The sequence below is a fragment of the Schistocerca gregaria genome, chromosome X, assembly GCF_023897955.1.
Source record: "Schistocerca gregaria isolate iqSchGreg1 chromosome X, iqSchGreg1.2, whole genome shotgun sequence".
Classification (NCBI taxonomy): domain Eukaryota; kingdom Metazoa; phylum Arthropoda; class Insecta; order Orthoptera; family Acrididae; genus Schistocerca; species Schistocerca gregaria.
In genome coordinates, this window is record NC_064931.1 from 216,781,930 (window position 1) to 216,809,253 (window position 27,324).

Here is a 27,324-nt window from a genome sequence, read left to right on the forward strand (position 1 = left end):
CGTTTTCACAATCAATGACTTAACTGATTTGCTGGGCTTTATAATTACACTATATTAGTTATTTTATGTGTAAGTAGTACTTTCGGATAACTGAATTTAATGGCGTTTTGGTTTCGAGCTCTGCATGTGCCACCTAAACCTGCTGAAACCTATTAACCTATTTTCTTATTAATGATTGTTGTACTGAATTGTCGGACGTGAGGAGACATTGGGATGTCAGAACTACTGAATGAATATCTGATATAGTTAACGAAATTAATCGAACAAGACAACAACAGACTGAAGGAAAGAAATGTATTGAGCAGCCTGGAAACCACCTTCATGGTGTCAAAAATCTCATCCATTGTTTCGCTTCTTCCGTTATGACAAAAATAATGAACGAACAACATGTTGGCCTCAGTGATCTGATGGAATCATTCGGACTTGATATGCTAAATCAAGTTGCAGCCACAGAGTCCAGCGGATTTGCCAGCAGCAATATCAATTTGTGTTTATTACACAAAATTTTGTTTAGTTTTTGTCTCACATCTGAGCCAGCACGGGACGCCTCTTTTTTTTTGGGGTCGAGGCTGATCTTCAAGAAAGACACGAACAGGCGCGTAGGGCGGAAGTGTGTGTCAGCGGGAACTCCAACGCGAGATGGACGTTGCAGGCCTTTAGGGATATAGCAGGCATGTCAGGAAAGAAAGCCAGTGTCCTCTGTATTTACTTGTCGGTGTGTCACTCTCGAGATGTGAGGAGGCTCTGCTGGCAGTACTTGAGCGCGCTGAACGCAGTCAGTTGCAATTCGTGGCTCATGTCGGCACGAATGACGTCTGCCTCCTGGTTTCGGAGGCCATCCTCGGTTCCTATAGGCGGCTGCTTGCTTTGGTAAAGGCAAGGTGGAAGCAGACCTAGCGTTTTGCTGCATCCTTCTCGGAAATAATTTCAGTTCTCTCGTATGGTACCGAATTGAAGGCTTGAACTAGAGGTTCAGACGATTCTACGACGATCTTGGTTGCGGATTGTTGTCCGGGCGTCCACCCCTCACTTCACCGGTCGGGTGTGTATTACACGCAGGAAGTGGCTATTTGGGCATCGGAGTAGCTAAGGCGTGCGACTTTCTGATGGAGAAATTTCTCCACAGGTCCCATCTACATCTACATTTATACTCCGAAAGCCACCCAACGGCGTGTGGCGGAGGGCACTTTACGTGCCACTGTCATTACCTCCATTTTCTGTTCCAGTCGCTTATGGTTCGCGGGAAGAACGACTACCGGAAAGCCCTCCGTGAGCGCTCGAATCTCTCTAATTTTACATTCGTGATCTCCTCGGGAGGTGTAAGTAGGGGGAAGTAATACATTCGATACCTCATCCAAAAACGCACCCTCTCGAAACCCGGACAGCAAGCTACACCGCGATGCAGAGCGCCTCTCTTACCGAGTCTGTCACTTGAGTTTCCTAAACATCTCCGTAACTCTATCACGCTTACCAAATAACCCTGTGACGAAACGCGCCGGTCTTCTTTTGATCTTCTCTATCTCCTCCGTCAACCCGATCTGGTACGGATCCTACACTGAGGAGCAATACTCAGGTATAGGTCGAACGAATGTTTTGTAAGCCACCTCCTTTGTTGAAGGACTACATTTTCTAAGGATTCTCCCAATGAATATAAACCTGGTACCCGCCTTACCAACAATCAATTTTATGTGATCATTCCACTTCAAATCGTTCCGCACGCATACTCCCAAATATTTTACAGAAGTAACTACTATCAGTGTTTGTTCCGCTATCATAATCGCACAATAATGGATCCTTCTTTCTATGTATTCGCAATACATTAAATTTGTCTATGTTAAGGGTCAGTTGCCACTCCCTGCACCAAGTGCCTGTCCGCTGCAGATCTTCCTGCATTTCGCTACAATTTTCTAATTCTGCAACGTCTCTATATACTACAGCATCATGCGCGAAAAGCCGCATGGAACTTCCGACACTATCTACTAGGTCATTTATATATATTGTGAAAAGCAATGGTCCCATAACACTCCCCTGTGGCACGTCAGAGGTTACTTTAACGTCTGTAGACGTCTCTCCATTGAGGACAGCATGCTGTGTTCTGTTTGCTAAAAACTCTTAAATCCAGTCACACAGCTGGTTTGATATTCCGTAGGCTCTTCCTTTGTTTATCAGGCGACAGTGCGGAAGATACGTTATGATTTCTTACAGGAAGAATACTGTCCAAAATTAATTAAAGAAAATAGTTTTCGCCATGGCATTTCTAAGAAAAAATGTTTTTATAGCGTTAGTTAACTGCAGAAGCGCCTGTGGAAATATCCCATATGTAATCTCCCCTACAAACTGTAAAAATTCCCACATCGTACTAGGGGCAGCAGCCCGGCTGAAACCAGACGTTAGTAGAAAAGAGATTCTATATTCTGGTTAGAAGGTATATCGCAAAGATAGGTTGAACGCCGGAGATAGAGGCGTGTTTATAGCCGTAAAATGCATGACAATATCTAGTGAGATTAGTGAAGATTCCGAAAGCTCCACGGGAATTTGTTGACCTACTGCGCAACGCTCTCGCTGTAATTCACTGAACCCGTGACGAAATACACAACTCTTCGACGGGTCTTCTTTACGTCGTCTATTAATCCAACCTCGTAAGGTCCAAAAGTCACGAGCAACACTGAAAAATACATCGAACGAATATTTTGTGAGCCATTTCTTATGTGGATCCTAGAAACAACTTATCCTACAATTAGTTTAACGTGATAATTGTACTACATCTACATGACTACTCTGCAATTCACATTTAAGTGCTTGGCAGAGGGTTCATCGATCCACAATCATACTATCTCTCTACTATTCCACTCCCGAACAGCGAGCGGGAAAAACGAACACCTAAACCTTTCTGTTCGAGCTCTGATTTCTCTTATTTTATTTTGATGATCATTCCTACCTATGTAGGTTGGGCTCAACAAAATATTTTCGCATTCGGAAGAGAAAGTTGGTGACTGAAATTTCGTAAACAGGTCTCGCCGCGACGAAAAACGTCTATGCTGTAATGACTTCCATCCCAACTCGTGTATCATATCTGCCACACTCTCTCCCCTATAACGCGATAATACAAAACGAGCTGCCTTTTTTTGCACCCTTTCGATGTCCTCCGTCAATCCCACCTGGTAAGGATCCCACACCGCGCAGCAATATTCTAACAGAGGACGAACGAGTGTAGTGTAAGCTGTCTCTTTAGTGGACTTGTTGCATCTTCTAAGTGTCCTGCCAATGAAACGCAACCTTTGGCTCGCCTTCCCGACAATATTATCTATGCGGTCCTTCCAACTGAAGTTGTTCATAATTTTAACTCCCAGGTACTTAGTTGAATTGACAGCCTTGAGAATTGTACTATTTATCGAGTAATCGAATTCCAACGGATTTCTTTTGGAGCTCATGTGGATCATCTCACACTTTTCGTTATTTAGCGTCAACTGCCACCTGACACACCATACAGCAATCTTTTCTAAATCGCTTTGCAGCTGATACTGGTCTTCGGATGACCTTACTAGACGGTAAATTACAGCATCATCTGCGAACTGTAAAAGTAAAGACGAATTCAAGAAATCTGCATAATCCTTATTACTCTGTGCCCCACCATGTTATTAACAGAGATGAAATGGAACAAAACAAAATATATACTAGCAATGATAATAACAGTATTTAAAAGTATTACTACGAAATGTTATTCCTTTGTTTCAGAGTAATCTCCCTTTCCAGTCTGAGTATTCGACGGCGCTGGACCACGACGTAGAGCTGTGTAACAACAGCCAGACGGTCTGCTGTCAGTTGGAGAAGAAGTACGTGCAGGTGAGTCAGAAATATTTTTTCAGTCCGATTCTGTGTCTTCCGTCTCAGATATCCGATGTGACAAATATTATCTCAGTTTTGATAATCTCGTGTATTATTTTGTCTAACTGACGTAAGCCTGCCTACAAAATACGAAATTCCGACGACCAACTAAGAACAACACATCCCCCACAGAGCAGGTCGACGATCACAGATCATAACAGATACATCACTAAATATGCAGTAGCAGCAGTGAGAAATTTAACACATCAGGAGCCCATGGTACTAAAAGTTTAAATCGCCATCAAGCCTCTAAGAAGGTCGTAGTCTTCTATCGAATTTACGCTGAAACTTATTTTCTAAACACAGGTCGTATTCCATTTAAGTAAATGAGATCAAGTCTCTAATTTTCTCCTCAAATACAAACCGACCCGTAGCCCATAAACTGCAAAACTCTTCGCTCTTCTGTGGTGCACTACAATACCTTCTTTCTAGACTGAGAATGTCTTGTAATACGCGAACCGTGAAGTTCATAAACCAGCTCATTATTAACAACTAAGAGTTGGATTTATTATTCGTAAAACTGTTGATCTACTGATAAGTCTTTTTGTTTCTTCCTTCGACTATGAATATGAATCTGTAAGCCTTCATCTATTTCTAGATCAGTCTTGGTTCCTCAATCAACGAGAGGAAACCTGGATGGGAACACATTGCTATCTTCGCCCAAAACGGCCATTACAAATGAACTCTTGCATTCGTACAATATGCATACAGAACCCATTGTTTAGTCCAGAGAGGCAGTTTCACTTGCTCTTGCAACACTCCAATGTTCTTGTCCCAAGAGGCTCGGACACACATCAGTAAATGAGCGAAGAGCTTCAACACATTCTTTCAAGGCCACTATTACACGGAAATATTCGATAACTTATTGTCAGATGGCCGGCAAATCTTGTATGGTAGGAGAGATTACTGGATAAATTTTCCTGGTTTTCTTGCCGCATCAGATTCGTTTATATATTCAAGCTGTCACTGACTCTCTTTCGTCATCATCGGGATGGACCTTTCGTACTAATAGACCCCGAGGTACTTTCGGATGTAGTTGGCCGAATCATGTCATGGAGACGTCACGAACTCACAAACTTCTATATGCTACCAGAAATGACGTCAATAGCTATAGTACAACATCAGTAGCAGTACTCATTACATTTGACGATGGAAAACTGCTTATTTCTCTGTCCTCTTTCAGTATCGAGCCCCCGTTCCCATGCATCACTTCCGGTGTAGATGCTGTCGGCGTTAAAATTGTTGCACATACTGTTCTCTAAGGCTTCACTAATGACAGAAACCACTGCGTAGATGCGTGGGATAAGATCTTCGTTTCATCAAACATAATCGTAGGTTTTATTTGTCTGAGTTCGCCAACATATAAGTGAAAATCTCCATATGAAATATGGCGTCGGTGCTTTGTTCAGCGTTATGAAATTTTAAGTACAGACTTAACGATGTAACTGCTACAGCATTCAGAGGAAGTTTTACAAATTCCAGGAGAACTGTGACCAGATCTTTCACTGGGCACAAAATCTCTAATTTTCCTTGTAACGTGGATTAAATATCTAGTCTGCCTAGAACTGCTTATTTTTTTATATAGCTTAAAAGAAACGAAGGAGTGCACTAGACATACAAACACTCAGTGTTCAGGAAAGATACGACATGCGGCCTCCTACGACATTAGTGTCCGGTAATGCGGATATACAGGGTGTTACAAAAAGGTACGGCCAAACTTTCAGGAAACATTCCTCACACACAAAGAAAGAAAATATGTGATGTGGACATGTGTCCGGAAACGCTTAGTTTCCATGTTAAAGTTCATTTTATTACTTCTCTTCAAATCACATTAGTCATGGAATGGAAACACACAGCAACAGAACGTACCAGCGTGATTCAGACACTTTGTTACAGGAAATGTTCAAAATGTCCTCCGTTAGCGAGGATACATGCATCCACCCTCCGTCGCATGGAGTCCCTGATGCGCTGATGCAGCCCTCGAGAATGGCGTATTGTATCACAGCCGTCCACAATACGAGCACTAATAGTCTACATTTGGTACCGGGGTTGCATAAACAAGAGCTTTCAAGAACCCCGATAAATGAAAGTCAAGAGGGTTGAGGTCAGGAGAGCGTGGAGGCCATGGAATTGGTCCGCCTCTACCAATCCATCTGTCACCGAATCTGTTGAGAAGCGTACGAACACTTCGACTGAAATGTGCAGGAGCTCCATCGTGCATGAACCACATGTTGTACTTGTGAAGGCACATGTTCTAGCTGCACAGGTAGAGTATCCCGTATGAAATCATGACAACGTGCTCCATTGAGCGTAGGCGGAAGAACATGGGGCCCAATCAAGACATCACCAACAATGCCTGCCCCAACGTTCACAGAAAATCTGTATTGATGACGTGATTGCACAATTGCGTGCGGATTCTCGGCAGCCCACATGCTGATTGTTGTAATTTAGAATTTGATCACGTTGGAATGAAGCCTCATCCGTAAAGAGAATATCTGCACTGAAATGAGGATTGACACATTGTTGGATGAACCATTCGCAGAAGTGTACCCGTGGAGGCCAATCAGCTGCTGATAGTGCCTGCACACGCTGTACATGGCACGGAAACAACTGGTTCTCCCGTAGCACTCTCCATACAGTGACGTGGTCAACATTACCTTGTACAGCAGCAACTTCTCTGACGCTGACATTAGGGTTATCGTCAACTGCACGAAGAATTGCCTCGTCCATTGCAGGTGTCCTCGTCGTTCTAGGTCTTCCCCAGTCGCGAGTCATAGGCTGGAATGTTCCGTGCTCCCTAAGACGCCGATCAATTGCTTAGAAGTCTTCCTGTCGGGACACCTTCGTTCTGGAAATCTATCTCGATACTAACGTACCGCGCCACGGCTATTGTCCCGTGCTAAACCATACATCAAATGAGCATCTGCCAACTCCGCATTTGTAAACGTTGCACTGACTGCAAAACCACGTTCGTGATGAACACTAACCTGTTGATACTACGTACTGATGTGCTTGATGCTAGTACTGTAGAGCAATGAGTCGCATGTCAACACAAGCACCGAAGTCAACATTACCTTCCTTCAATTGGGCCAACTGGCGGTGAATCGAGGAAGTACAGTACATCCTGACGAAACTAAAATGAGCTCTAACATGGAAACTAAGCGTTTCCCGACACATGTCCACATAACATCTTTTCTTTATTTGTGTGTGAGTAATGTTTCAGGAAAGTTTGGCCGTACCTTTTTGTAACACCCTGTATATACTCCATGTCCGTCTTATCGTCCGACACTGATACAGCACGAAGGATTCTTGGACAAGCACAGGTATCACTATTTCCCTGACATCACAGTGGTCTAAGGATTTTCGTTTCTGGGTATCGATAGAAACGGATGAGGTTCATTTTCCAACAGCCATATGACAATTTCCTGTGCTGGAAAGATCTGAAATCGAGACTCAGCCTCGTGATTGCAGCTGAGCAGAAAAGCTATGCTCTAGCTGATATGCCACAAGCTAGACAGACATTGCTGAAAACCAGACATATGCTACTTTCGTAAACTATAAGATAGCAAACGTATGCACACTAAGCTGAAAGAAGAGTAAGAGCTGTTGTCCCGTCGACTACGAGACCACTAGAAGGCCAACACAAGCACAGTTTGTGTAATTTACTTCATTTGTGTTACTTTTGTTAGCTAATGCTTTTCTCAAAACAGTTTATTCACTTTTACCATGTAATATTGTTATTACATATCTTCACAGCCTGTTTGCATTCTAAATAACGAAATGGGATGCAGAGGCTACATGATATCAGAGTGTCACAGACATTTTTCAAGGAAAGTAAAATTCACAATTAATAATCTATCATATGGTACATTTAAGTTACATGTTACTATACTGTTTTTCAGTTAACAGCTTATCTGCAGTACTATAGTTACGATGTACAAGTAGAACCAGGCAGAAAATGGACAGCCCATAAATATCATTTGTCTCTGAAAACCAACTGTCGGTTCGATATTTGGCAAACAGAAAGACTGTGTGTGTGAATTCCTAAGGGACCAAACTGCTGAGGCCATCGGTCGCTAGACTTTTACACTACTTACACTAACTTAACGCTAAGGACAACACTCACACCCATGCCCGAGGGAGGACTCTAACCTCCGGCGGGAGAGGCCGCACGATTAGAGACATGACGCCCCTAACCGCGCGGCCACAGAAAGACTACTTGGAACTGTACGTTCATTCAAAACAGTGTCTGCATTAATTCATTACCTTCGTTAGTTTTCACTTCTTTCGATTACTTATTTTCGACTGCTACTCAGTTTAGTAAAGCAGGGTAATTCTCGACTAAAACCAATTTACTTCGTAATACGTAAAGCAAAAATTGCAATACGACTGTAGCCAACATTCTTTCATTTACGTCAGGTAATCTAACAGCATTTGCTTGGTGAACCAGTTTTCTGTTTCTGAATGTAGTTAGAAAATATACGCCAAATAACACTGCTAACAATCCACTCTTCATGTTTATTTTACCAACTTCGATAATCTTGTCGCGATCAGTTATACCCTCTCTGTAATGAAACAATAGGCTTTGTTTGAAGTAAGTGAAACTGTCAGTTTTCTTCATGTATTTCAACGTTCCATGTTACCACAGCAGTATTGTATGCAGGTTCGCTCTGAAATACAACACATTAGGTTGCAGTACGACAAGGCACGGAGCAGTGAGTTATTGAAAGGACTACGACCATCGTATACAAAATCGCATTTCAATTGCTGCTGTATCTTAGACAGGTCTTGAGGTATGGAGGTATGGAGTGATATACGTGAAGCACTTCTAGGATTTTATTAAAATACATATAAATAAGACAAGTCCAATTAAATATGATTAAATAAATATGAAAGATACATGTAACTTATCACATAGGCTACTTGATGTATTCCGCTGTATAGTGCCTCTTCTGATGTTAAACCTATTACTTCTGTTGTGGTTGTCAGGAGAGCCAACCCGTATAACTAAAGGAGGCCGAAATGCACGCGTTTTAGCTCTCGCACGCTGGCGTGAGGTCTGGAACATGGCAAGGGAATTAGAATTGAGAAAAACGGACGTAGCTGGTGGAATACTTAACTTTAATCCATTAATGACGAACGTCGCTCTTGACGGTACATGATGTACAATATCAATAGAAGCTGATCATGGCGCCTTGCTAGGTCGTAGCAAATAACGTAGCTGAAGGCTATGCTAAATATCGTCTCGGCAAATGAGAGCGTAGAAGTCAGTGAACCATCGCTAGCAAAGTCGGCTGTACAACTGGGCCGAGTGCTAGGAAGTCTCTAGACCTGCCGCTGCCGTGTGGCGGCGTTCGGTCCGCAATCATTGATAGTGGCGACACGCGGGTCCGACTCATACTACCGGACGCGGCCGATTTAAAGGCTACCACGTAGCAAGTGTGGTGTCTGGCGGTGACACCACATTGCTCCCCCGCAAACCTGAGTACAGTTGTAGCATAAGGCTTCCGCCCGCCGTGGGGAGGACCGCATGTTGACGTATGCGACGAGGGAAACCTAACAACAGGCGAGGCTGTGCCACCCGCACCCTGCCATTCGGACCGCGGGGAGCTAGGAAACGCCTGAAAACCTGCTCCAGGGTACACGCCAACATGCGGTGTATGCGCCCGTAGAGAGACAGGAGGGGCCGAAGGGTCGACCTCCATCGGGCCGGGGCACCCGACGGGCGAAGACGACATATGGTCCGGAGCGGGCAAGAGCTCCATGTCGGAGGACAACTGGTCCCGGGAAGCGATCGGCGGCGCGTGACCCAGGGAGGCGCCCGACGGCTGCAGCGACGCGTCCACTGCGGGCGTCGCCGGCGGGAGAACAGGCAGCGGCGGCGGCGGCGGCGGCGGCGAGTCGCCATGGGGCAAAATGGAAGGCAGCATCGGTAACACCTGGGGCTGAGGCGAGCCAGTAGATGGGTCCCCGGGGCGCTGACCGGACGGTTCCGTTGCTGAAAGCAGACGGGGAGCAACAGATCCCGTGCGTCGACAGAGGCGCAGCTGATTGAGATGCCGACACACCTCACCAGAGGCCCCCAAAACCAGATACATAGCGCGTCCGATGCAGCGAAGAATGCGCCCTTCGAGCCAACGCCATGAACCTCGATAGTGGCGATAGTAGACAACGTCGCCCGGAGCAAAAGCAGGTGTCTGCCGCTGCACAGGCACCTGATGCGGCGGATGTAGCAAAGACATCAAGGTTCGATGAGGGCGACCGTGGAGCAACTCAGCCGGCGAGCGACCATGGCGGGGCTGAGAGCGATACGAGGACAAAAAGAGCAATAACGCGTCCTCCCGAGACTGCGACTCTCAACTTCAACATCTGTGACTTGAAAGTCCTAACCAATCGTTCAGCGGCACCGTTTGACTGTGGCGAAAACGGCGCGGACGTCAGATGTTGAATACCATTAGCCGTGCAGAATGACAAATCAGCGGACATGAATTGTGGTCCATTGTCGTAATCAATAGTGGAAGACCTTCAATGCAAAAGATAGCAGATAACGCATGGATGGTGGCAGATGACGTCGTGGAAGACATCCGGACAACAAAAGGAAAGTTACTGAATGATTCTACCACAACCAACCATCGAGCATTCCAGAATGGACCAACAAAATCGATGTGTAAGCGTTGCCAAGGGGAAGTGGCTTTTGGCCATGCAAAGAATTTCCGTGGTGGTGCTGATTGTTGTTCGGCACACACCATGCAAGAAGAGCACATATTCGTAATTGCGGCATCGATTCCGAACCAAGTACAGTGCTGACGAGCAAGATGTTTCGTTCTCACTATACCCCAATGTCCTTGGTGGAGAAGCTGTAAGACAAAGGACTGTAACGAACGTGGTACCACGACCCTGGACTGATCATTATCAGAACGCAACAGCAATACACCATGTCGTACAAAAAGTCTCTCCTTGTGAGCAAAACATCGGCGAACCAACGGGTCCCCGATCCGTGACTTTGACAAGGGCCATTGCGTAGCAACAAAACGCAGAACGGGAGCAAGGACAGGGTCGGCAGCTGTGGCTGTAGCTACACGACGAAAATCAATCGGAAACGATTCGACCACGTCATCGGTTTTCGCATCAATGAACATGCAAGTAATTTCGGAGGAATCGAATGCCCTATCCTCAGCAACAGGTAAGCGGGATAACGCATCGGCGTTTCCGTGCTTAGCAGGGGACCGATACAAGATATCGTATCTGTACTGCGGGAGGAAAATAGACCAGCGAATGAATTTCTGCGCTGTACGTGAAGGTACAGGCTCGGTCGGATGAAAAAGCGATGTCAAAGGTTTGTGGTCTGTGATTACGGTAATGTGACGACCATACAAGAAATCATGAAACTTTGTAACACCAAATACGGGCGCCGGCCGCGGTGGTCTCGCGGTTCTAGGCGCGCAGTCCGGAACCGTGCGACTGCTACGGTCGCAGGTTCGAATCCTGCCTCGGGCATGGATGTGTGTGATGTCCTTAGGTTAGTTAGGTTTAAGTAGTTCTAAGTTCTAGGGGACTGATGACCACAGCAGTTGAGTCCCATAGTGCTCAGAGCCATTTGAACCATTTTTTTAACCAAATACGAGAGCCAATGCTTCTTTCTCGACCTGTGAATAATTTCTTTGAGCAGACGAGAGCAATTTGGGCGCAAAGGCAATAGGGCGATCTTGCGATCCATCTTTGTGCGCAAGCACAGCTCCGATCCCGAAATCTGATGCATCCACCATCAACAAAAGAGGCTTCCGGGGATCGAGTGGCGTAAGGCAAGTATTGGAAAGCAACGCCGATTTCAACTGGCGAAAGGCGCGTTCGCATTCCGTCTTCCAGACGAACGGAACACCCTTACGGCGTAGGCGATGAAGCGGAGCTGAAATGGAAGAGGCATGCGGAATATATTTATGATAATAGTTGATTTTTCCCAGCACACTGTAGCTGCTTCAAATTCTGCGGCGACGGCAAGTCTTGTATGGTACGGAGCTGCGTTGGACTGGGATGTATGCCTTGGGCATTGAGTACATGTCCCAAATATGGCAAGTCCCGAGCAAAAAACACACATGTGTCCTTCCGCAAGCAAAGACCATTTTGTCGCAAGACCTGAAATAATGTTCTGAGATTGGCCAAATGTTCGTCTTCCGTCTTTCCGTAGATCACAATATCGTCCAGATAATTTGCTGCAGTAGGGACCGACGCACAAAAAGTTTGTAGATATTGCTGAAACAATGCAGGAGCGGATGCACACCCGAATGGCAGTCGTTTGAATTGATACAACCCAAGATGCGTGTTAACCACCAAAACGCGCTGGGATTCTTCGTCCACCGGTATTTGCTAGTACGCATCTGCGAGGTCCAACTTCGAAAAATATTTACCCGGGCACAGTTGTCTAAAAGATATTTCGGGCGGGGTAAAGGAAAAGTTGCAATCACGTGTTCTGGATTCACTGTTGTCTTGAAGTCCACACAAAGTCTCAATTTGCCGGACGGCTTTGGCAAAATTACTAAGGGTGATGCCCAGAGAGAAGCCTGCACACGTTCAATCACACCTTGTGATTCCAAATCGTGTAATGTTTTTGCGACCTCATCAAGCAATGCGTGGGGAACATTGCGCGCTCTGAAAAATTTCGGTTGCGCGTTTACTTTCAGTTCCAAATGTGCTTTATAGTTCGTAGCGCAACCGAGGCCCGGTGCAAAAATGTCTGCAAATTCTTCACATAAACGAGAAACACTGTCTGAAGGCATAGTCCGGTTCACTGATAGGACCTTGTTTACTATAGATAAGTTTAACAACTGAAATAAATCGAAACCAAACAAGTTCACTGTAGAAGAAGAACGAAGGACGTAAAATGACAAGTTTTGTTTGTCCATTGTAAGTTGCAAGAAGGCTGCACTGTCCTAACACAGGGATACATTGACCTGAATAGCTGCTTAGCTTAACATTTGCGGTACGCAACGGAGGTGTGCACAGCAGTTTGTAAGTGTCTTGATTGATCAGTGAAACTGCAGCTCCTGTATCGAGCTGGAATAGTATCACTTTGCCGTTAATGTCCAAGTCTACAAAAAGTTTACTGTCCTGCTGACAAGAGCGACTGTCTCGTGCAGTGTGAACTGACACTGGTACATAATCACTTGCGACTTGACGGGAGTTCCGGGGATGTCGACGCACACTATTTTTGGGACGAACACAGTCACTGCGAGAGAGAGAGGCACTGGGTGGAGTGGAATGAACTACATGAATTTCCATGGGCGAAGGTTAGCGAGCCTGAGTATCCTTGGTTCGATTACGATTCCAGCGCGAAGCAAAGGGCCTGGAATGGTTTTGAGCTTCCTTTCTGAGCTTTTTCTGGCAAACACTGTGAACGTGTCCTTTTTTATTACAATAAAATCAAATAGCTTGGCGTGACGGGCAATTCTTACGCGAATGTGTAGTAGCACACCGCGAGCATGATTTGATAACTGCATTAGCTTGCCGTCGCGGTACACGTGGCTGAGAGCCTGGCGGCAGCGGTGCGGCCGGACGCGAGGGCTGTTTACTGTTTCGTGCAGCTCGCCCGGTGGGTCGGTTAACCTGACACTGCTGGCGAAGTTTCAAATGATTCCTGAGCAAAGTCAAGTGTGTCCTGCCGATCCAATATGTCCATCACTTGTTGAAGGGAGGGATTTACTAGTTTCAAAATCTGTTCCCTTATACGAACATCAGAAACGTTCTGTGCAATTGCATCACGTACCATAGTATCTGCATAAGGGAGTCCACATTGACACTCAAAAGCACAATACCTAGTAAGGCCATGCAAGGTTGCAACCCACTCCCGATTAGTCTGACCTGCCATACGTTTTGTACGAAAGAAGGTATACCTTTTCGAAACTACATTGACTGATTCCTTGAAATATGCATCGAATGCAGACAAAATTTCTTCGTACGACATAGTTGCTACGTCGCGTCGGGGAAATAATTTGACTATCACACGGTACGTGGTCACGCCTACTGAAGAAAGCAGAAAAGGCTGCCGCTCGTTACCTTGAATTCTGTAGGCGGCGAGATGGAATCCAAATTGGCGTGACCACTCCGTCCAGCTTTCCAGTGCAGCATCAAAAGGTCGAAAAGTGGATGCAACTGCGTGTTGTGGCTGCGTTAGCGGTGAGGCGGCTGCTGCCACATCGTTTTGCATCGCACGTTGACCCTGGACGAGCTGTCCAAGGGCATCCAGTAAGGCCCGCGTCTGCTGATTCTGTAAGCGATAAAATTCGGACAGTACATCTGGAAATTGTGGCGAAGCCATTACACAAGTAAATCAGGGCAATTTAGATAAGAACACTTTTACTCTCGTCGCCAATGTTGTGGTTGTCAGGAGAGCCAACCCGTATAACTAAAGGAGGCCGAAATGCACGCGTTTTAGCTCTCGCACGCTGGCGTGAGGTCTGGAACATGGCAAGGGAATTAGAATTGAGAAAAACGGACGTAGCTGGTGGAATACTTAACTTTAATCCATTAATGACGAACGTCGCTCTTGACGGTACATGATTTACAATATCAATAGAAGCTGATCATGGCACCTTACTAGGTCGTAGCAAATAACGTAGCTGAAGGCTATGCTAAATATCGTCTCGGCAAATGAGAGCGTAGAAGTCAGTGAGCCGTCGCTAGCAAAGTGGACTGTACAACAAGGGCGAGTGCTAGGAAGTCTCTCTAGACCTGCCGTGTGGCGGCGCTCGGTCTGCAATCATTGATAGTGGCGACACGCGGGTCCGACGTATACTACGGGACGCGGCCGATTTAAAGGCTACCACCTAGCAAGTGTGGTGTCTGGCGGTGACACCACAACCTCAAAATCATTCTTAACCGAATCCAGGTACCTTCTCCTTGGTCTGCCCCGACACCTCCTACCCTCTACTGCTGCACCCATGAGTCTCTTGGGTAACCTTGCTTCTCCCATGCGTGTAACATGACCCCAACATCTAAGCCTGTTCTCCCTGACTGCTACATCTATAGAGTTCATTCCCAGTTTTTCTTTGATTTCCTCATTGTGGACACCCTCCTGCCATTGTTCCCATCTACTAGTACCTGCAATCATCCTAGCTACTTTCATATCCGTAACCTCAACCTTGTTGATAAGGTAACCTGAATCTACCTAGCTTTCGCTCCCATACAACTAAGTTGGTCGAAAAATTGAGCGGTGCACAGATAACTTAGTCTTAGTACTGACTTCCTTCTTGCAGAAGAGAGTGGATCGTAGCTGAGCGCTCACTGCATTAGCTTTGCTGCACCTCGCTTCCAGTTCTTTCACTATGTTGCCATCCTGTGAGACTATGCATCCTAAGTACTTGAAACCATCCACCTGTTCTAACTTTGTTCCTCCTATTTGGCACTCAATCCGTTTATATTTCTTTCCTACTGGCATTACTTTCGTTTTGGAGATGCTAATTTTCATACCATAGTCCAGACATTTCTGATCTAGCTCTGAAATATTACTTTGCAAACTTTCATTCGAATCTGCCATCACAACTAAGTCATCCGCATATGCAAGACTGCTTATTATGTGTTCACATATCTTAATCTCACCCAGCCAGTCTATTGTTTTCAACATATGATCCATTAATAATATGAACAACAGTGGAGACAGGTTGCAGCCTTGTCTCACCCCTGAAACCACTCTGAACCATGAACTTAATTTACCGTCAACTCTAACTGCTGCCTGACTATCCATGTAAAGACCTTTAATTGTTTGCAAAAGTTTGCATCCTATTCCATAATCTCGTAGAACAGACAATAACTTCCTCTTAGGAAACCGGTCATATGCCTTTTCTAGATCTATAAAGCATAGATACAATTCCCTATTCCACTCATTTGCCGTAAGCTAAAGATCTGGTCCTGACAACCACTAAGAGGCCTAAACCCACACTGATTTTCATCCAATTGGTCCTCAACTAATACTCGCACTTTCCTTTCAACAATACCTAAGAAGATTTTACCCACAACGCTGATTAAAGAGATACCTCTGTAGTTGTTACAATCTTTTCCGTTTCCATGTTTAAAGATTGGTGTGATTACTGCTTTTGTCCAGTCTGATGGAACCCGTCCCGACTCCCAGGCCATTTCAATTATCCTGTGTAGCCATTTAAGACCTGACATTCCACTGTATTTGATGAGTTCAGACTTAATTTCATCCACCCCAGCTGCTTTATTGCACTGCAATCGACTGACCATTTTCTCCACTTCCTCAAATGTGATCCTATTTCCATCATCATTCCTGTCCCATTCTACCTCAAAATCTGAAACGTTGATGATCTTATTTTCACCTACATTCAGCAACTCTTCAAAATATTCCCCCCATCTTCCCAAGGCATCCACAGCAATCACCAGCAGTTTTCCTGAGCTGTCCAAAATACTTGTCATTTCCTTCTTACCTCCCTTTCGAAGACTGCTAATCACACTCCAGAATGGTTTTCCAGCAGCTTGACCCATAGTCTCCAACCTGTTTCCAAAGTCTCCCAAGATTTCTTCTTGGATGCTGCAATTATCTGTTTGGCTTTGTTTCTTTCATCAACATAACTTTCTCTGTCTACCTGAGTTCTAGTATGTAGCCATTTTTGATACGCCTTCTTCTTCCTTTTACAGGCTGCCTTGACTGTGTCATTCCACCAAGCTGTTTGCTTCATCCTACTTTTACACACTATTATTCTAAGAAATTCTTTAGCCACTTCTAGTACTGTGTCCCTGTACCTTGTCCATTCCTTTTCCAATGACTTTAATTGACTACACTCAACTAACTGGTACCTTTCTGAGATCGCTGTTATGTACTTGTGCCTGATTTCCTTATCCTGAAGTTTCTCCACTCTTATCCTCCTACATATGGACCTGACCTCCTGCACTTTAGGCCTCACAATCCCAAATTCACTGCAGATTAAATAGTGATCAGTGTCATCAAAGAATCCCCTGAATACACGTGTGTCCCTCACAGCCTTCCTGAATTCCTGATCTGTTATTATACAGTCAATGACAGATCCGGTTCCCCTGCCTTCCCAAGTATACCGGTGAATGTTCTTATGTTTAAAAAAGGAGTTTGTGATTACTAGGCCCATACTGGCACAGAAATCCAAGAGTTGTTCCCCGTTCCTGTTGGCCTCCATATCCTCTCCCAATTTACCCATAACCTTTTCATACCCTTCTTTTCGATTTCCGCCGGCCGCGGTGGTCTCGCGGTTCTAGGCGCGCAGTCCGGAACCATGGGACTGCTACGGTCGCAGGTTCGAATCCTGCCTCGGGCATGGATGTGTGTGATGTCCTTAGGTTAGGTAGGTTTAAGTAGTTCTAAGTTCTAGGGGACTAATGACCACAGCAGTTGAGTCCCATAGTGCTCAGAGCCATTTGAACCATTTTTTTCGATTTCCAATCTTGGCATTAAAATCACCCATGAGCAGAACACTGTCCTTGTCCTTTGCTCTAATAACTACATCACTGAGTGCCTCATAAAAACTATCCATCTTATCTGGATCTGTCCCTTCACAATGCGAATATAGTGACACAATTCTAATTTTCTTGCTAGACACTGTCAAATCTATCCACATCAGTCGTTCGTTTACATACCTTACTGCAAATACGCTGGGTTCCATTTCTTTCCTGATGTGAAGCCATACACCCCATTTTTCTATTCCTGCTTTGACTCCTGACACGTAGACCTTGTATTCTCCCGCTTCCTCTTCTTTCTCACCCCTTACCCGAATGTCACTAACAGCTAAAACGTCCAGCCCCATCTTACTTGCAGCCTCTGCCAGCTCTACCTTCTTCCCAGAGTAGCCCCCATTGATATTAATAGCTCCCCATCTTATTACCATTTGTTTGCCAAGTCGTATCTTAGGAGTCCCTGGTTTGCCAGTTAGAGGTGGGACTCCGTCACCTCCAAAGGTCCGATGCATTTTGCTCTGATTGTTTCCAGCATCATATTTACAGTACCAGGGAAGCAGGTTGCTAGCCTTACTTGCCCCGAGTCCCATTGAGTTTTACCCCTAACGGTTGAGGGTATAACCGGTGGATTTGGTAGTCTTTGCCGTATGAGCACAAAGGTGACCACGGCTCAGAATATGTCCGAGATGCCCAGCCTTATTCCAAAGTAACTGGTATCCCGACTGTCGGGACCACTTACTTGGCCACTCGTACGTTGCTCGTGGTTCATGAACTAGGACATGACTACAGGAACCCACACCATGAACAAAATTTATAATGCAACTCCTTTTTAATAAAATAATTAAAAACCCATCTGTCATTTACTCCAGTTTCACCTGCTGGAATGAACTGATAAATCTATCGTCTTGCTCATGTCCCCAGTTGGGCCATTGAGAGTTTCGGCAATTTTCTGTCGATCATATATGATTATCTTCGGAATTTGTGCTCCTTATCTTTTGTGTCCTGTAAGCAATTATGAGATTCACATTCTTCTATTACCAACATTACATTCTCTTCGTACGACTCCACCATTCACAGAAGTCATATCAACAACAAAAGCGTTGATGATCTTGATGCTGAGCGCCCATAAGATCCATCAATCCAACAACAAAAGTACTTAGCAATTCCCATAGAAAACAACAAATGAATACTCTCTCTACTCCTAGCGCAAAAGCGGTGAGGACGCGGACATGCATTGATGATTCGCCAGAAGACGGACAACCAGTGGGGCACGAGTGACACCAGCCAATACAAACCGAACATGACTCATTGTAGTTTGCTCAAACTCTTAACGTTTACTCCAGAAAGAATTCTTATTCACTGATGCTCGTCCACTTGAGTACGCCATGATTTTCGTTTCAGACTTTGCTCGAAGGACAATAACAGTGCTAATATTACGTTATTTTTCTCCAACTTCGTACAATATTGACCTGGATTACCATTTGTACTACGCAATACATACTGCTGACACGATGAACACTAAACAAAGTCACTTTATTCTTGTAGAAAGTCTATTACTTTTACAACACCGACCGAGGAGTCGCAGTGTTGAGCGCGTTGGAGCCGCTTTCGGGAGGCCGATGGTTCAAAACCCCGTCCGGCCATCCAGAGTTTCATTTTTCATGGTTTCCCTAAATCACTCCAGGCGAATGCCTAGAGGGTTCCTTTGAAAAAGGCATAGTCAAATTCCTGCCCCATCCTTTTTTAATCCGAGCTTGTGCTCCGTCTGTAATGATCGCACTGCCGGTGGGACGTCAATATCTAATCTTCCTTCTTCCTTACTTCCATAATAGCCTTCATACATTTGAAATTAGACGAGATAATATGGTTGTGTCCACCTCCAGCGATTTAAACCCTGCATCTTTCAAAATGGTTCAAATGGCTCTGAGCACTATGGGACTTAACATCTAAGGTCATCAGTCCCCTAGAACTTAGAACTACTCAGACCAAACTAACCTAAGGACATCACACACATCCATGCCCGAAGCAGAATTCGAACCTGCGACCGTAGCAATCCCGCGATTCCGGACACCTCATTCAACTCATAATGTAGTCTTTTACACTACTGGCCATTAAAATTCCTACACCACGAAAATGACGTGCTACAGATGAGAAATTTAACCGACAGGAAGAAAATGCTGTGATATGAAAATTATTAGCCTTTCAGAGCATTCACACTAGGTTGGGGGCGGTGGCGACACCTACAACGTACTGACATGAGGAAAGTTTCCAACCGATTTCTTATACTCAAACAACAGTTGACCGGTGTTGCCCGATGAAACGTTGTTGTCATGCCTCGTGTAATGAGGAGGAATGAGAATCCTCACGTTTCCGACTTTGTTAAAGGTCGGATTGTAGCCTATCACAATTGCAGTTTATCGTATCGCGACATTGCTGCTAGCGTTGGTCGAGATCCAATGACTTTTAGCAGAATATGGATTCGTTGGGTTCAGGAGGGTAATACGGAACGCCGTACTGGATCCCAACGGCCTCGTATCACTAGGAGTCGAGATGACAGGCATCTTATCCGCATGGCTCTAACGGATCGTGCAGCCACGTCTCGATCCCTGAGTCAACAGATGGGAACGTCTGCAAGACAACAACCATCTACACGAACAGTTCAACGACGTTTGCAGCAGCATGGACTATCAGCTCGGAGACCATGGCTGCGGTTATCCTTGACGCTGCATCTCAGACAGGAGCGCCTGCGATGGTGTACTCAACGACGAACCTGGGTGCACGAATGGGAAAACGTAATTTTTTCGGATGAATCCTGGTTCTGTTTACAGCATTATGGGAAGCGTGTATTCGTCATCGCCATACTGGCGGATCACCCGAAGTGATGGTACGGGGTGCCATTGGTTACACGTCTCGGTCACCTCTTGTTAGCATTGACGGCACTTTGAACAGTGGACGTTACATTTCAGATGTGTTACGACTCGAGACTCTACCTCTGATTCGATCCCTGCGAAACCCTACATTTCAGCAGGATAATGCACTACCGCATGTTGCAGGTCCTGTACGGGACTTTCTGGATACAGAAAATGTTCGACTGATGCGCTGGCTTGCACATTCTCCATATCTCTCACCAACTGAAAGCACTGGCTCGTCACAATACGCCAGTCACTACTCTTGATGAACTGTGGTATCGTGTTGAAGCTGCATGGGCAGCTGTACCTGTACACCCCATCCAAGCTCTGTTTTACTCAATGCCCAGGTGTATCAAGGCCGTTATTATGGCCAGAGGTGGTTGTTCTGGGTGTTGATTTCTTAGGATCTATGCACCCAAATTGTGTGAAAATTTAATCACATGTCATTTCTTGTATAATATCTTTGTCCAATGAATACTCGTTAATCATCTGCTCTTCTTCAAGGTGTAGCAATTTTAATGGCCAGTAGTGTAGATTCTCACTGTTTTTAGATATTTGTCTGACACAACTTCACTTTATAAATCCTTCGCCGAACGAGTGTGCCCTTTAATCAATAACTACCGTCAATGAATTCATTCAGATGCAATTAATTAGCATCGTTCGATACACAGAAGGTGTGCGACACTTAAGTATTATGAAGATGGCATGTGTTCTTTCGGAGATGTCCGAAAGAACAGGTGCCATCTTCATAACGTTAAGGCTAACCAGCTGATGACCTTCAGTGCGCATGCACACAAATTGGATTGTCTGTCGCGAGTAATGGGTATAGTGGCAGGGGCACTACGAATGTAGTGTGTGGTTTATAAGTTGAGCATGTGGGTCTGACGGGGAGCGTGCCGGGATAAGTCCCTGCAGTCGCCCTATCCTCTGTGCCCTCGGTGTCTCAGAGGGATAAAGCGTCTGCCATGTAAGCAGGAGATCCCGGGTTCGAGTCCCGGTTGGGGCACACATTTGCAACTGTCCCCGTTGATGTATATCAATGCCCGCCAACAGCTAACGGTATTGATTTAATTGTAATGTCAGTTAACTATTAGACTTGACTATGACAGTTGCTTAAAGTGTGATTTCAATACTCGTATAGAACGTACCCGCTAGATGCCATACATATATGGCTTAATTACAGCTATATGTCACTACAGGCTCCTGCTCATCTTCTCGTAATAGGGAGTAAACATTCATTAAAAACAGTATATAACGTGTTAGGCTCTGTCGTCAGAGGCTGCCGTTTATTCGAAGGAAGTAACCCAACAATAGCTTTAACTGATTTACGGACAACGTAAGTTGCCTGTTGAACGTTAGTCTAAAGTATTTTAGTATGTTATAAGGACAATCAGGCATGGTTAAGTTGAAGCTATGAGGATGAAAAAATATTAATGTTCAGTCTGTTATGTCGAACACCGTTCCAGAATTTGTTAGTCACTTACTCAATTTTTCCTACATCTGCATCCGCAAATACAAGGTACAAAGAAACTACGTATACATAATTTTATACTTAGTAGGGAAAACAAAAAGACACACTTTTTTCAGTAACAAAAATGTCGCAGGTGCACCGTTTCCCCGTTAGGCGCCCAAGATGTTGTCACGCTATTGATGCTTACAGGCGATGTTCAAACTGCAGTGTGATGAATTGTTTTAGAGAGATTGCTGAAAATGTCGTTTATTTGTATTAATGCACAACTGGCATCTGCGTGCCAATGATTGTATCTCACTCTCAAAACAACCAGGTTTATCACGAATAACTGCTGCAGTACCAGCCAAAAATGGGCAAGCGGCTCTTCTGGAGTGTCTTTCGGTGTCTCGTGCACAGAACGCTTCATCTCCCCACTCAAAAAGAAAACCATAAAAGTAAAGTCGGTGAAACTTGGAGGTACCTTGGGTACCGGTTCACCCCTCCAAATCCAACAGTTGGGGAAACATTGTTTAAGTCTTCTCTTGCACCAACGGCAAAGTGTGAGGCTTCTCCAACATTTCAGTTAGTACTTCACGGAGAAAGATACAGTAACATCCTTCGCAGAGCGTGGTAGGCAGTAGCTACGGCACAATCAGATGGCTGTGAACAACACCGTCAGATACGTTGGCACGCAGATGCCAGTTGTTCATTAATGTAAGAGGGCGCCATTTTCGGCAGCATCTTTAACAACAAAAAGCATCACACCGTCTCTAAATATCACAAGCGTCAAAACTTTCATGGATTCCTTGCAGGGCAACGTTGCACCTGCGACTTTATGTCACAAGAAAGTGTCATTTTATGTGTTCCAAACACCCCAAAATTTTGTATATGTTGTTCTTTCACACCGTGTATATTGTGAAAACCACTGCGTTGTTCACGGCATAGGGTATTTCGCATGCTACAACTTCTTAAACTTTCTTCCCGTTCCAGTTCCATATGGTGAAGGGAAGGATGACTATTTAAATACCACTGTGCGTGCTGTAAGTAGTGCCAATTATGTCTTTACTGGAACTAAGGGATCGATACGTAAGGGGATGAACGATATCATCAGAGTCTTTGCTTAATACCAGTTCTTGAAACTATGTAAGTAGGCTCGCAGGGGTACGAGCCACACACACTTCAACAATATTCTAAGATGGGTAAGTAGTCTCCTTTGCAAACTGACTGCATTTTTCCAGTGTTCTGCCAATGAACCGTCAGCCACCTTACCTACGACTCAAACTATATGATCATTTCGTTCCACATCACTACAAATTTTGTTTTTTTCTGTCTTGTTACTTCGCCCCCACACTCCGTGTGGGTAGAGGGTGAGCTGCCAGCGGTACAATACCCCGTTCTTCAGTGAAAAGTTAATACAAAAAATTAAAAAATGAGCTAAAATTTATCTATGAACAAATCTGGATGACAGTAAAAACCTCAGCAGATTGGAATGTAGCCTTGATACATCCACTACTCAAGAAAGGCAATAAACAAGACGTTAACAACTACAGAGGAACTTCTTTGCGGCCAACTGCATGTAAAATATTTCTCAAGATTTCACTTAACTGAGTATAATTAACACTGGACAGTCATTTAGGTGCAAATCATGATGTTTTTAGGAAGGGAAGACTGTTTTCTGAACAAATATTTAATCTGAAGTCACAGATTAAAGAATCCATAATAATTATGGAAATGTTTGTTGATTGAAAAAAGATTTTTGATTCCATTGAAAGACTAATTGTGAATATAATAATTCGGGGATTTTGTACAAAATCTAAATTAGCAAACCTAGTTCGTAAAACACTAACAGACACCATCTAAAATGAAATTTATGGCAACAAATATTAGCCCTTCGAAATACACACAGGTATAAGGAAAAGTGATGGACTATCACCAGTTCTTTTTAGCTACTTGAACTAAAAACTGCATAAGTAATAGATTTCGGCGGTAAAGTTGGGAAGAGAAAACGAAAATATTCGGTCAAATTGTCTCACATTTGCAGATGGCTTTGCTGTACCTTCTGAAAATGTGACATTTACTGTAACAGAACTCAGTCTTTTAGGGAAAAAAATAGTCAGTAGGAATGGCATTAAAATTTCTTCGGAGAAAACCAAAACTTTTACAAACATTAAAAATGAAAAGAAGACTCTGAAAATAGTGACCAAATTGAAAAGTAAAAAAAAAATTAATATCTTGGGGATATAACCCAATAAGACCGTGCGGAGAACAGTGGGGGTCGGGTCGTGTGTAGTTATACAAGCGCCAGCCGGGGTGGCCGAGCGGTTCTAGGCGCTACAGTCTGGGACCGCGCGACCACTATGGTCGCAGGTTCGAATCCTGCCTCGGGCATGGATGTGTGTGCTGTCCTTAGGTTAGTTAGGTTTAAGTAGTTCTAAGTTCTAGGGGACTGATGACCTTAGCAGTTAAGTCCCATAGTGCTCGGAGCCATTTAGTTATACAAGCCACTGTGCGTTATCAGTGGAAGAAGGTAGGGTTGACAGTGAGAAGCTGGAGGGGGAGCATAAGTTTGATAGGTGGAGAGCCATGATGTGAAGTTATAGTTCGTAGGATTGATAAATGTCGGAGCGGATTTCATTGTCCTGGGTGTTGTGTGATGTCCTTAGGTTAGTTAGGTTTAAGTAGTTCTAAGTTCAAGGGACTGATGACCATAGATGTTAAGTCCCATAGTGCTCAGAGCCATTTGAACCATTTGATTTCATTGTCTGGGAGAGCGTGTCGGCTGAACTTGTGTTGGAATAGGATACGCAGTGCGTGCAGGTTTATGGATGGTGATAGTTGTTTGTAAACGCGCGGCATTATACCAGCGTTGGTGATTAGAAGGAAAACAATGTGGTGACTGGAACCAAGATCGTGGATAGCACAAGATATGCGGTGGTGTTCGATATGGGTGTGGAAGGGTGGAATTTGATGAGATTGTAGAAGATCCACGTAAGGGAGGGTAAGCGTCTGCGGAAAACAATGCGGAGTGCATGAAATTCAAGGATATGGAGAGACTAACATAAGAGGGACAGAAATGCATGCAACATTGGCGGAAGAGAGGACTGGTCGGGGTTTTGTAAGTATGTAGGATAGTGAAGGGTTATAATTTTCAAGTTCGGCCAGTTAGTATTTTAAGCAGTTCTAGTCTATTGTGGGCTTTTTATTGGATGGTTAGTAGGTGAGGGTTCCATATTAGTTGCCAGTCGAGGATTATTCCTTAGTTTGTTACTTAGAGGTTTAGGACGGTAGTAGATGGTGAGGCAGAAGTCATGAAGTTAGTAGCTGTGAACGGTTCGTCCTATAAATAATGCATAGGTTTTGGAGAGGTTGGTCTGGAGGGGGTATTGCTTCCACCAGAAGAAACAAATTGTTATGTACACACATTATAAATTAAAGTCCTCAGCTGCAGTTTCTTTTCTCTATGCGAAGGCCAATTTCATGAACTACTGTCAGGATTTTTAAACGGTTTTCAATTATAAATAGACTTATACAGGCAGAAGATTTACGTACAACATTATAGTAATGATGAGTGGGTAATATACAGACACCAAAAAAACTTTTGCATCACCTCGGTTCTGAGAGTTCCGGAACCTGTACAGAAAACTGGAATAGAGATCAACATAAACATCATTTTCGCCCTTTTTATTGCTCATGAAAACCACACATACCATGTTGTACCACAATACAGCGAGACCTTCTAATACCCAGCAGCACATCCTCTTGCATTGATGCATGCCTGTATTCGTCGTGGCATACTATCAACAACTTCATCAAGACACTCTTGCTCCAGATTGTCCCACTCCTCAACGGCGATTCTTCGTAGATCCCTCACAGTGGTCGGTGCGTCACGTCGTCCATAAACAGCCCTTTTCAATCTATCCCAGGCATGTTCGATAGGGTTCATGTCAGGAGGACGTGCTGGCCACTCTAGTCGAGCGATGTCGTCTTCCTGAAGCAAGTCATTCACAAGATGTGCACGATGGGGGCGCGAATTGTCGTCCATGAAGACGACTGCCTCGCCATATGCTGCCAATGTGCATCTACATCTGCACCTACGCGATTACTCTGCTATTCCCAATAAAGCGCCTGGCAGAGGGTTCAATGAACCACCTTCAAGCTGTCTCTCTACCGTTCCACTCTCGAGCGGCGTATGGGAAATACGAGCACTTAAATATTTTTATGCGAGCCCTGATTTCTCTTATTTTGTCGTGATGATAATTTCTCCCTATGTAGATGGAGGCCAACAGAATGTTTTTGCAATCGGAGGAGGAAACAGGTGATTGAAATTTCATGAGAAGATCCCGTCACAACGAAACACGCCTTTGTTTTAGTGATTGCCACTCCATTTCACGTATCATGTCTGTGGCACCATCTCCCCTACTTCGGGATCATACAAAACGAGCTGCCCTTCTTTGTACTTTTTCCTTGTCATCCGTCAGTCCTATCTGATGCGGATCCCACACCGCACAGCAGTACTCCAGAATAGGGCGGACAAGCGTGATGTAAGCAGTCGAATGGCATTCACGTATCGTACAGCCGTTACGGCGCCCTCCATGACCAGCAGCGGCGTACGTCGGCCCCACATAATGCCACCCCAAAATAGCAGAGAACCTCCACCTTGCTGCACTCGCTTGACAGTGTGTCTAAGGCATTCAGTCTGACCGGGTTGCTCCGACGATTGTCTGGTTGAAGGCATATGCGACACTCATCGGTGAAGAGGACGTGATGCTAAACCTGACTGGTCCAGTCGGCATGTTGTTGGGCCCATCGGTACCGCGCTTCATGGTGTCGAGGCTGCAAAGATGGACCTCGCCATGGACGTCTGGAGTGAAATTGCCCATAATGCAGCCTACTGCGCACAGTTTGAGTCGTAACACGATGTCCTTCTGCTGCACGAAAAGTATTATTCAACATGGTGGCGTTGCTGTCAGGGTTCCTCCGAGCCATAATCCCTAGACAGCGGTCATCCACTGTAGCAGTAGCCCTTGGGCGGCCCGAGCGAGGCATATCATCGACTGTTCCTGTCTCTCTGTATCTTCTCCATGCCCGGCTGGACACTTCCCTTGTTGAGAGCTCTTCCTGGCACAACAATGTGGACGCCATCGAACCGCGGTATTGACCGTATAGGCATGGTTGAACTACAGACAACATGAGCCGTGTACCTCCTTCTTGGTGGAGTGACTGGAACTGATCGGCTGCCGGACCCCTCCGTCTTATAGGCGTTGCTCATGCATAGTTGTTTACTTCTTTGGGCGGGTTTACTGACATCTCTGAACGTTCAAAATGACTGTGTCTCTGATACAATATCCACAGTCAACGTCTATCTTCAGAGTTATGGGAAATTGGGTAATGAAAATCATTTTTGATGTGTGTATGTATTGTTATCTGTCCCATGTTAAACTGGCGTTTGGTGTAACATCTCGTAGCAATGATGGGAGCTATGAGTTGGCCAGGTATGAAAAAGGCTGTATTTGTCAGGCAAATGGAGCAAAGTAAACAGCTGCCGCAACATGAGACATCAAAGAAGCTTGACCAGAATCTATACATATCTATCTATACATAGCGTAAATTAAAGTCACCCTCTGCATTTTTATGTCTGTGTTTTAC

General features: G+C 44.8%; 1 protein-coding gene across 1 annotated transcript in view; it reads left to right on the forward strand.

Moving 5' to 3' along the window:
- LOC126298888 (rho GTPase-activating protein 45-like) overlaps nucleotides 1-27,324 on the forward strand; it is a 610,977-nt gene that overhangs the window by 423,336 nt on the left and 160,317 nt on the right. Inside the window, exon 7 of the mRNA XM_049990422.1 lies at nucleotides 3,736-3,843. Within this exon, the coding sequence (XP_049846379.1) occupies nucleotides 3,736-3,843 (108 nt within the window). The remainder of the gene's footprint in view (nucleotides 1-3,735; nucleotides 3,844-27,324) is intronic.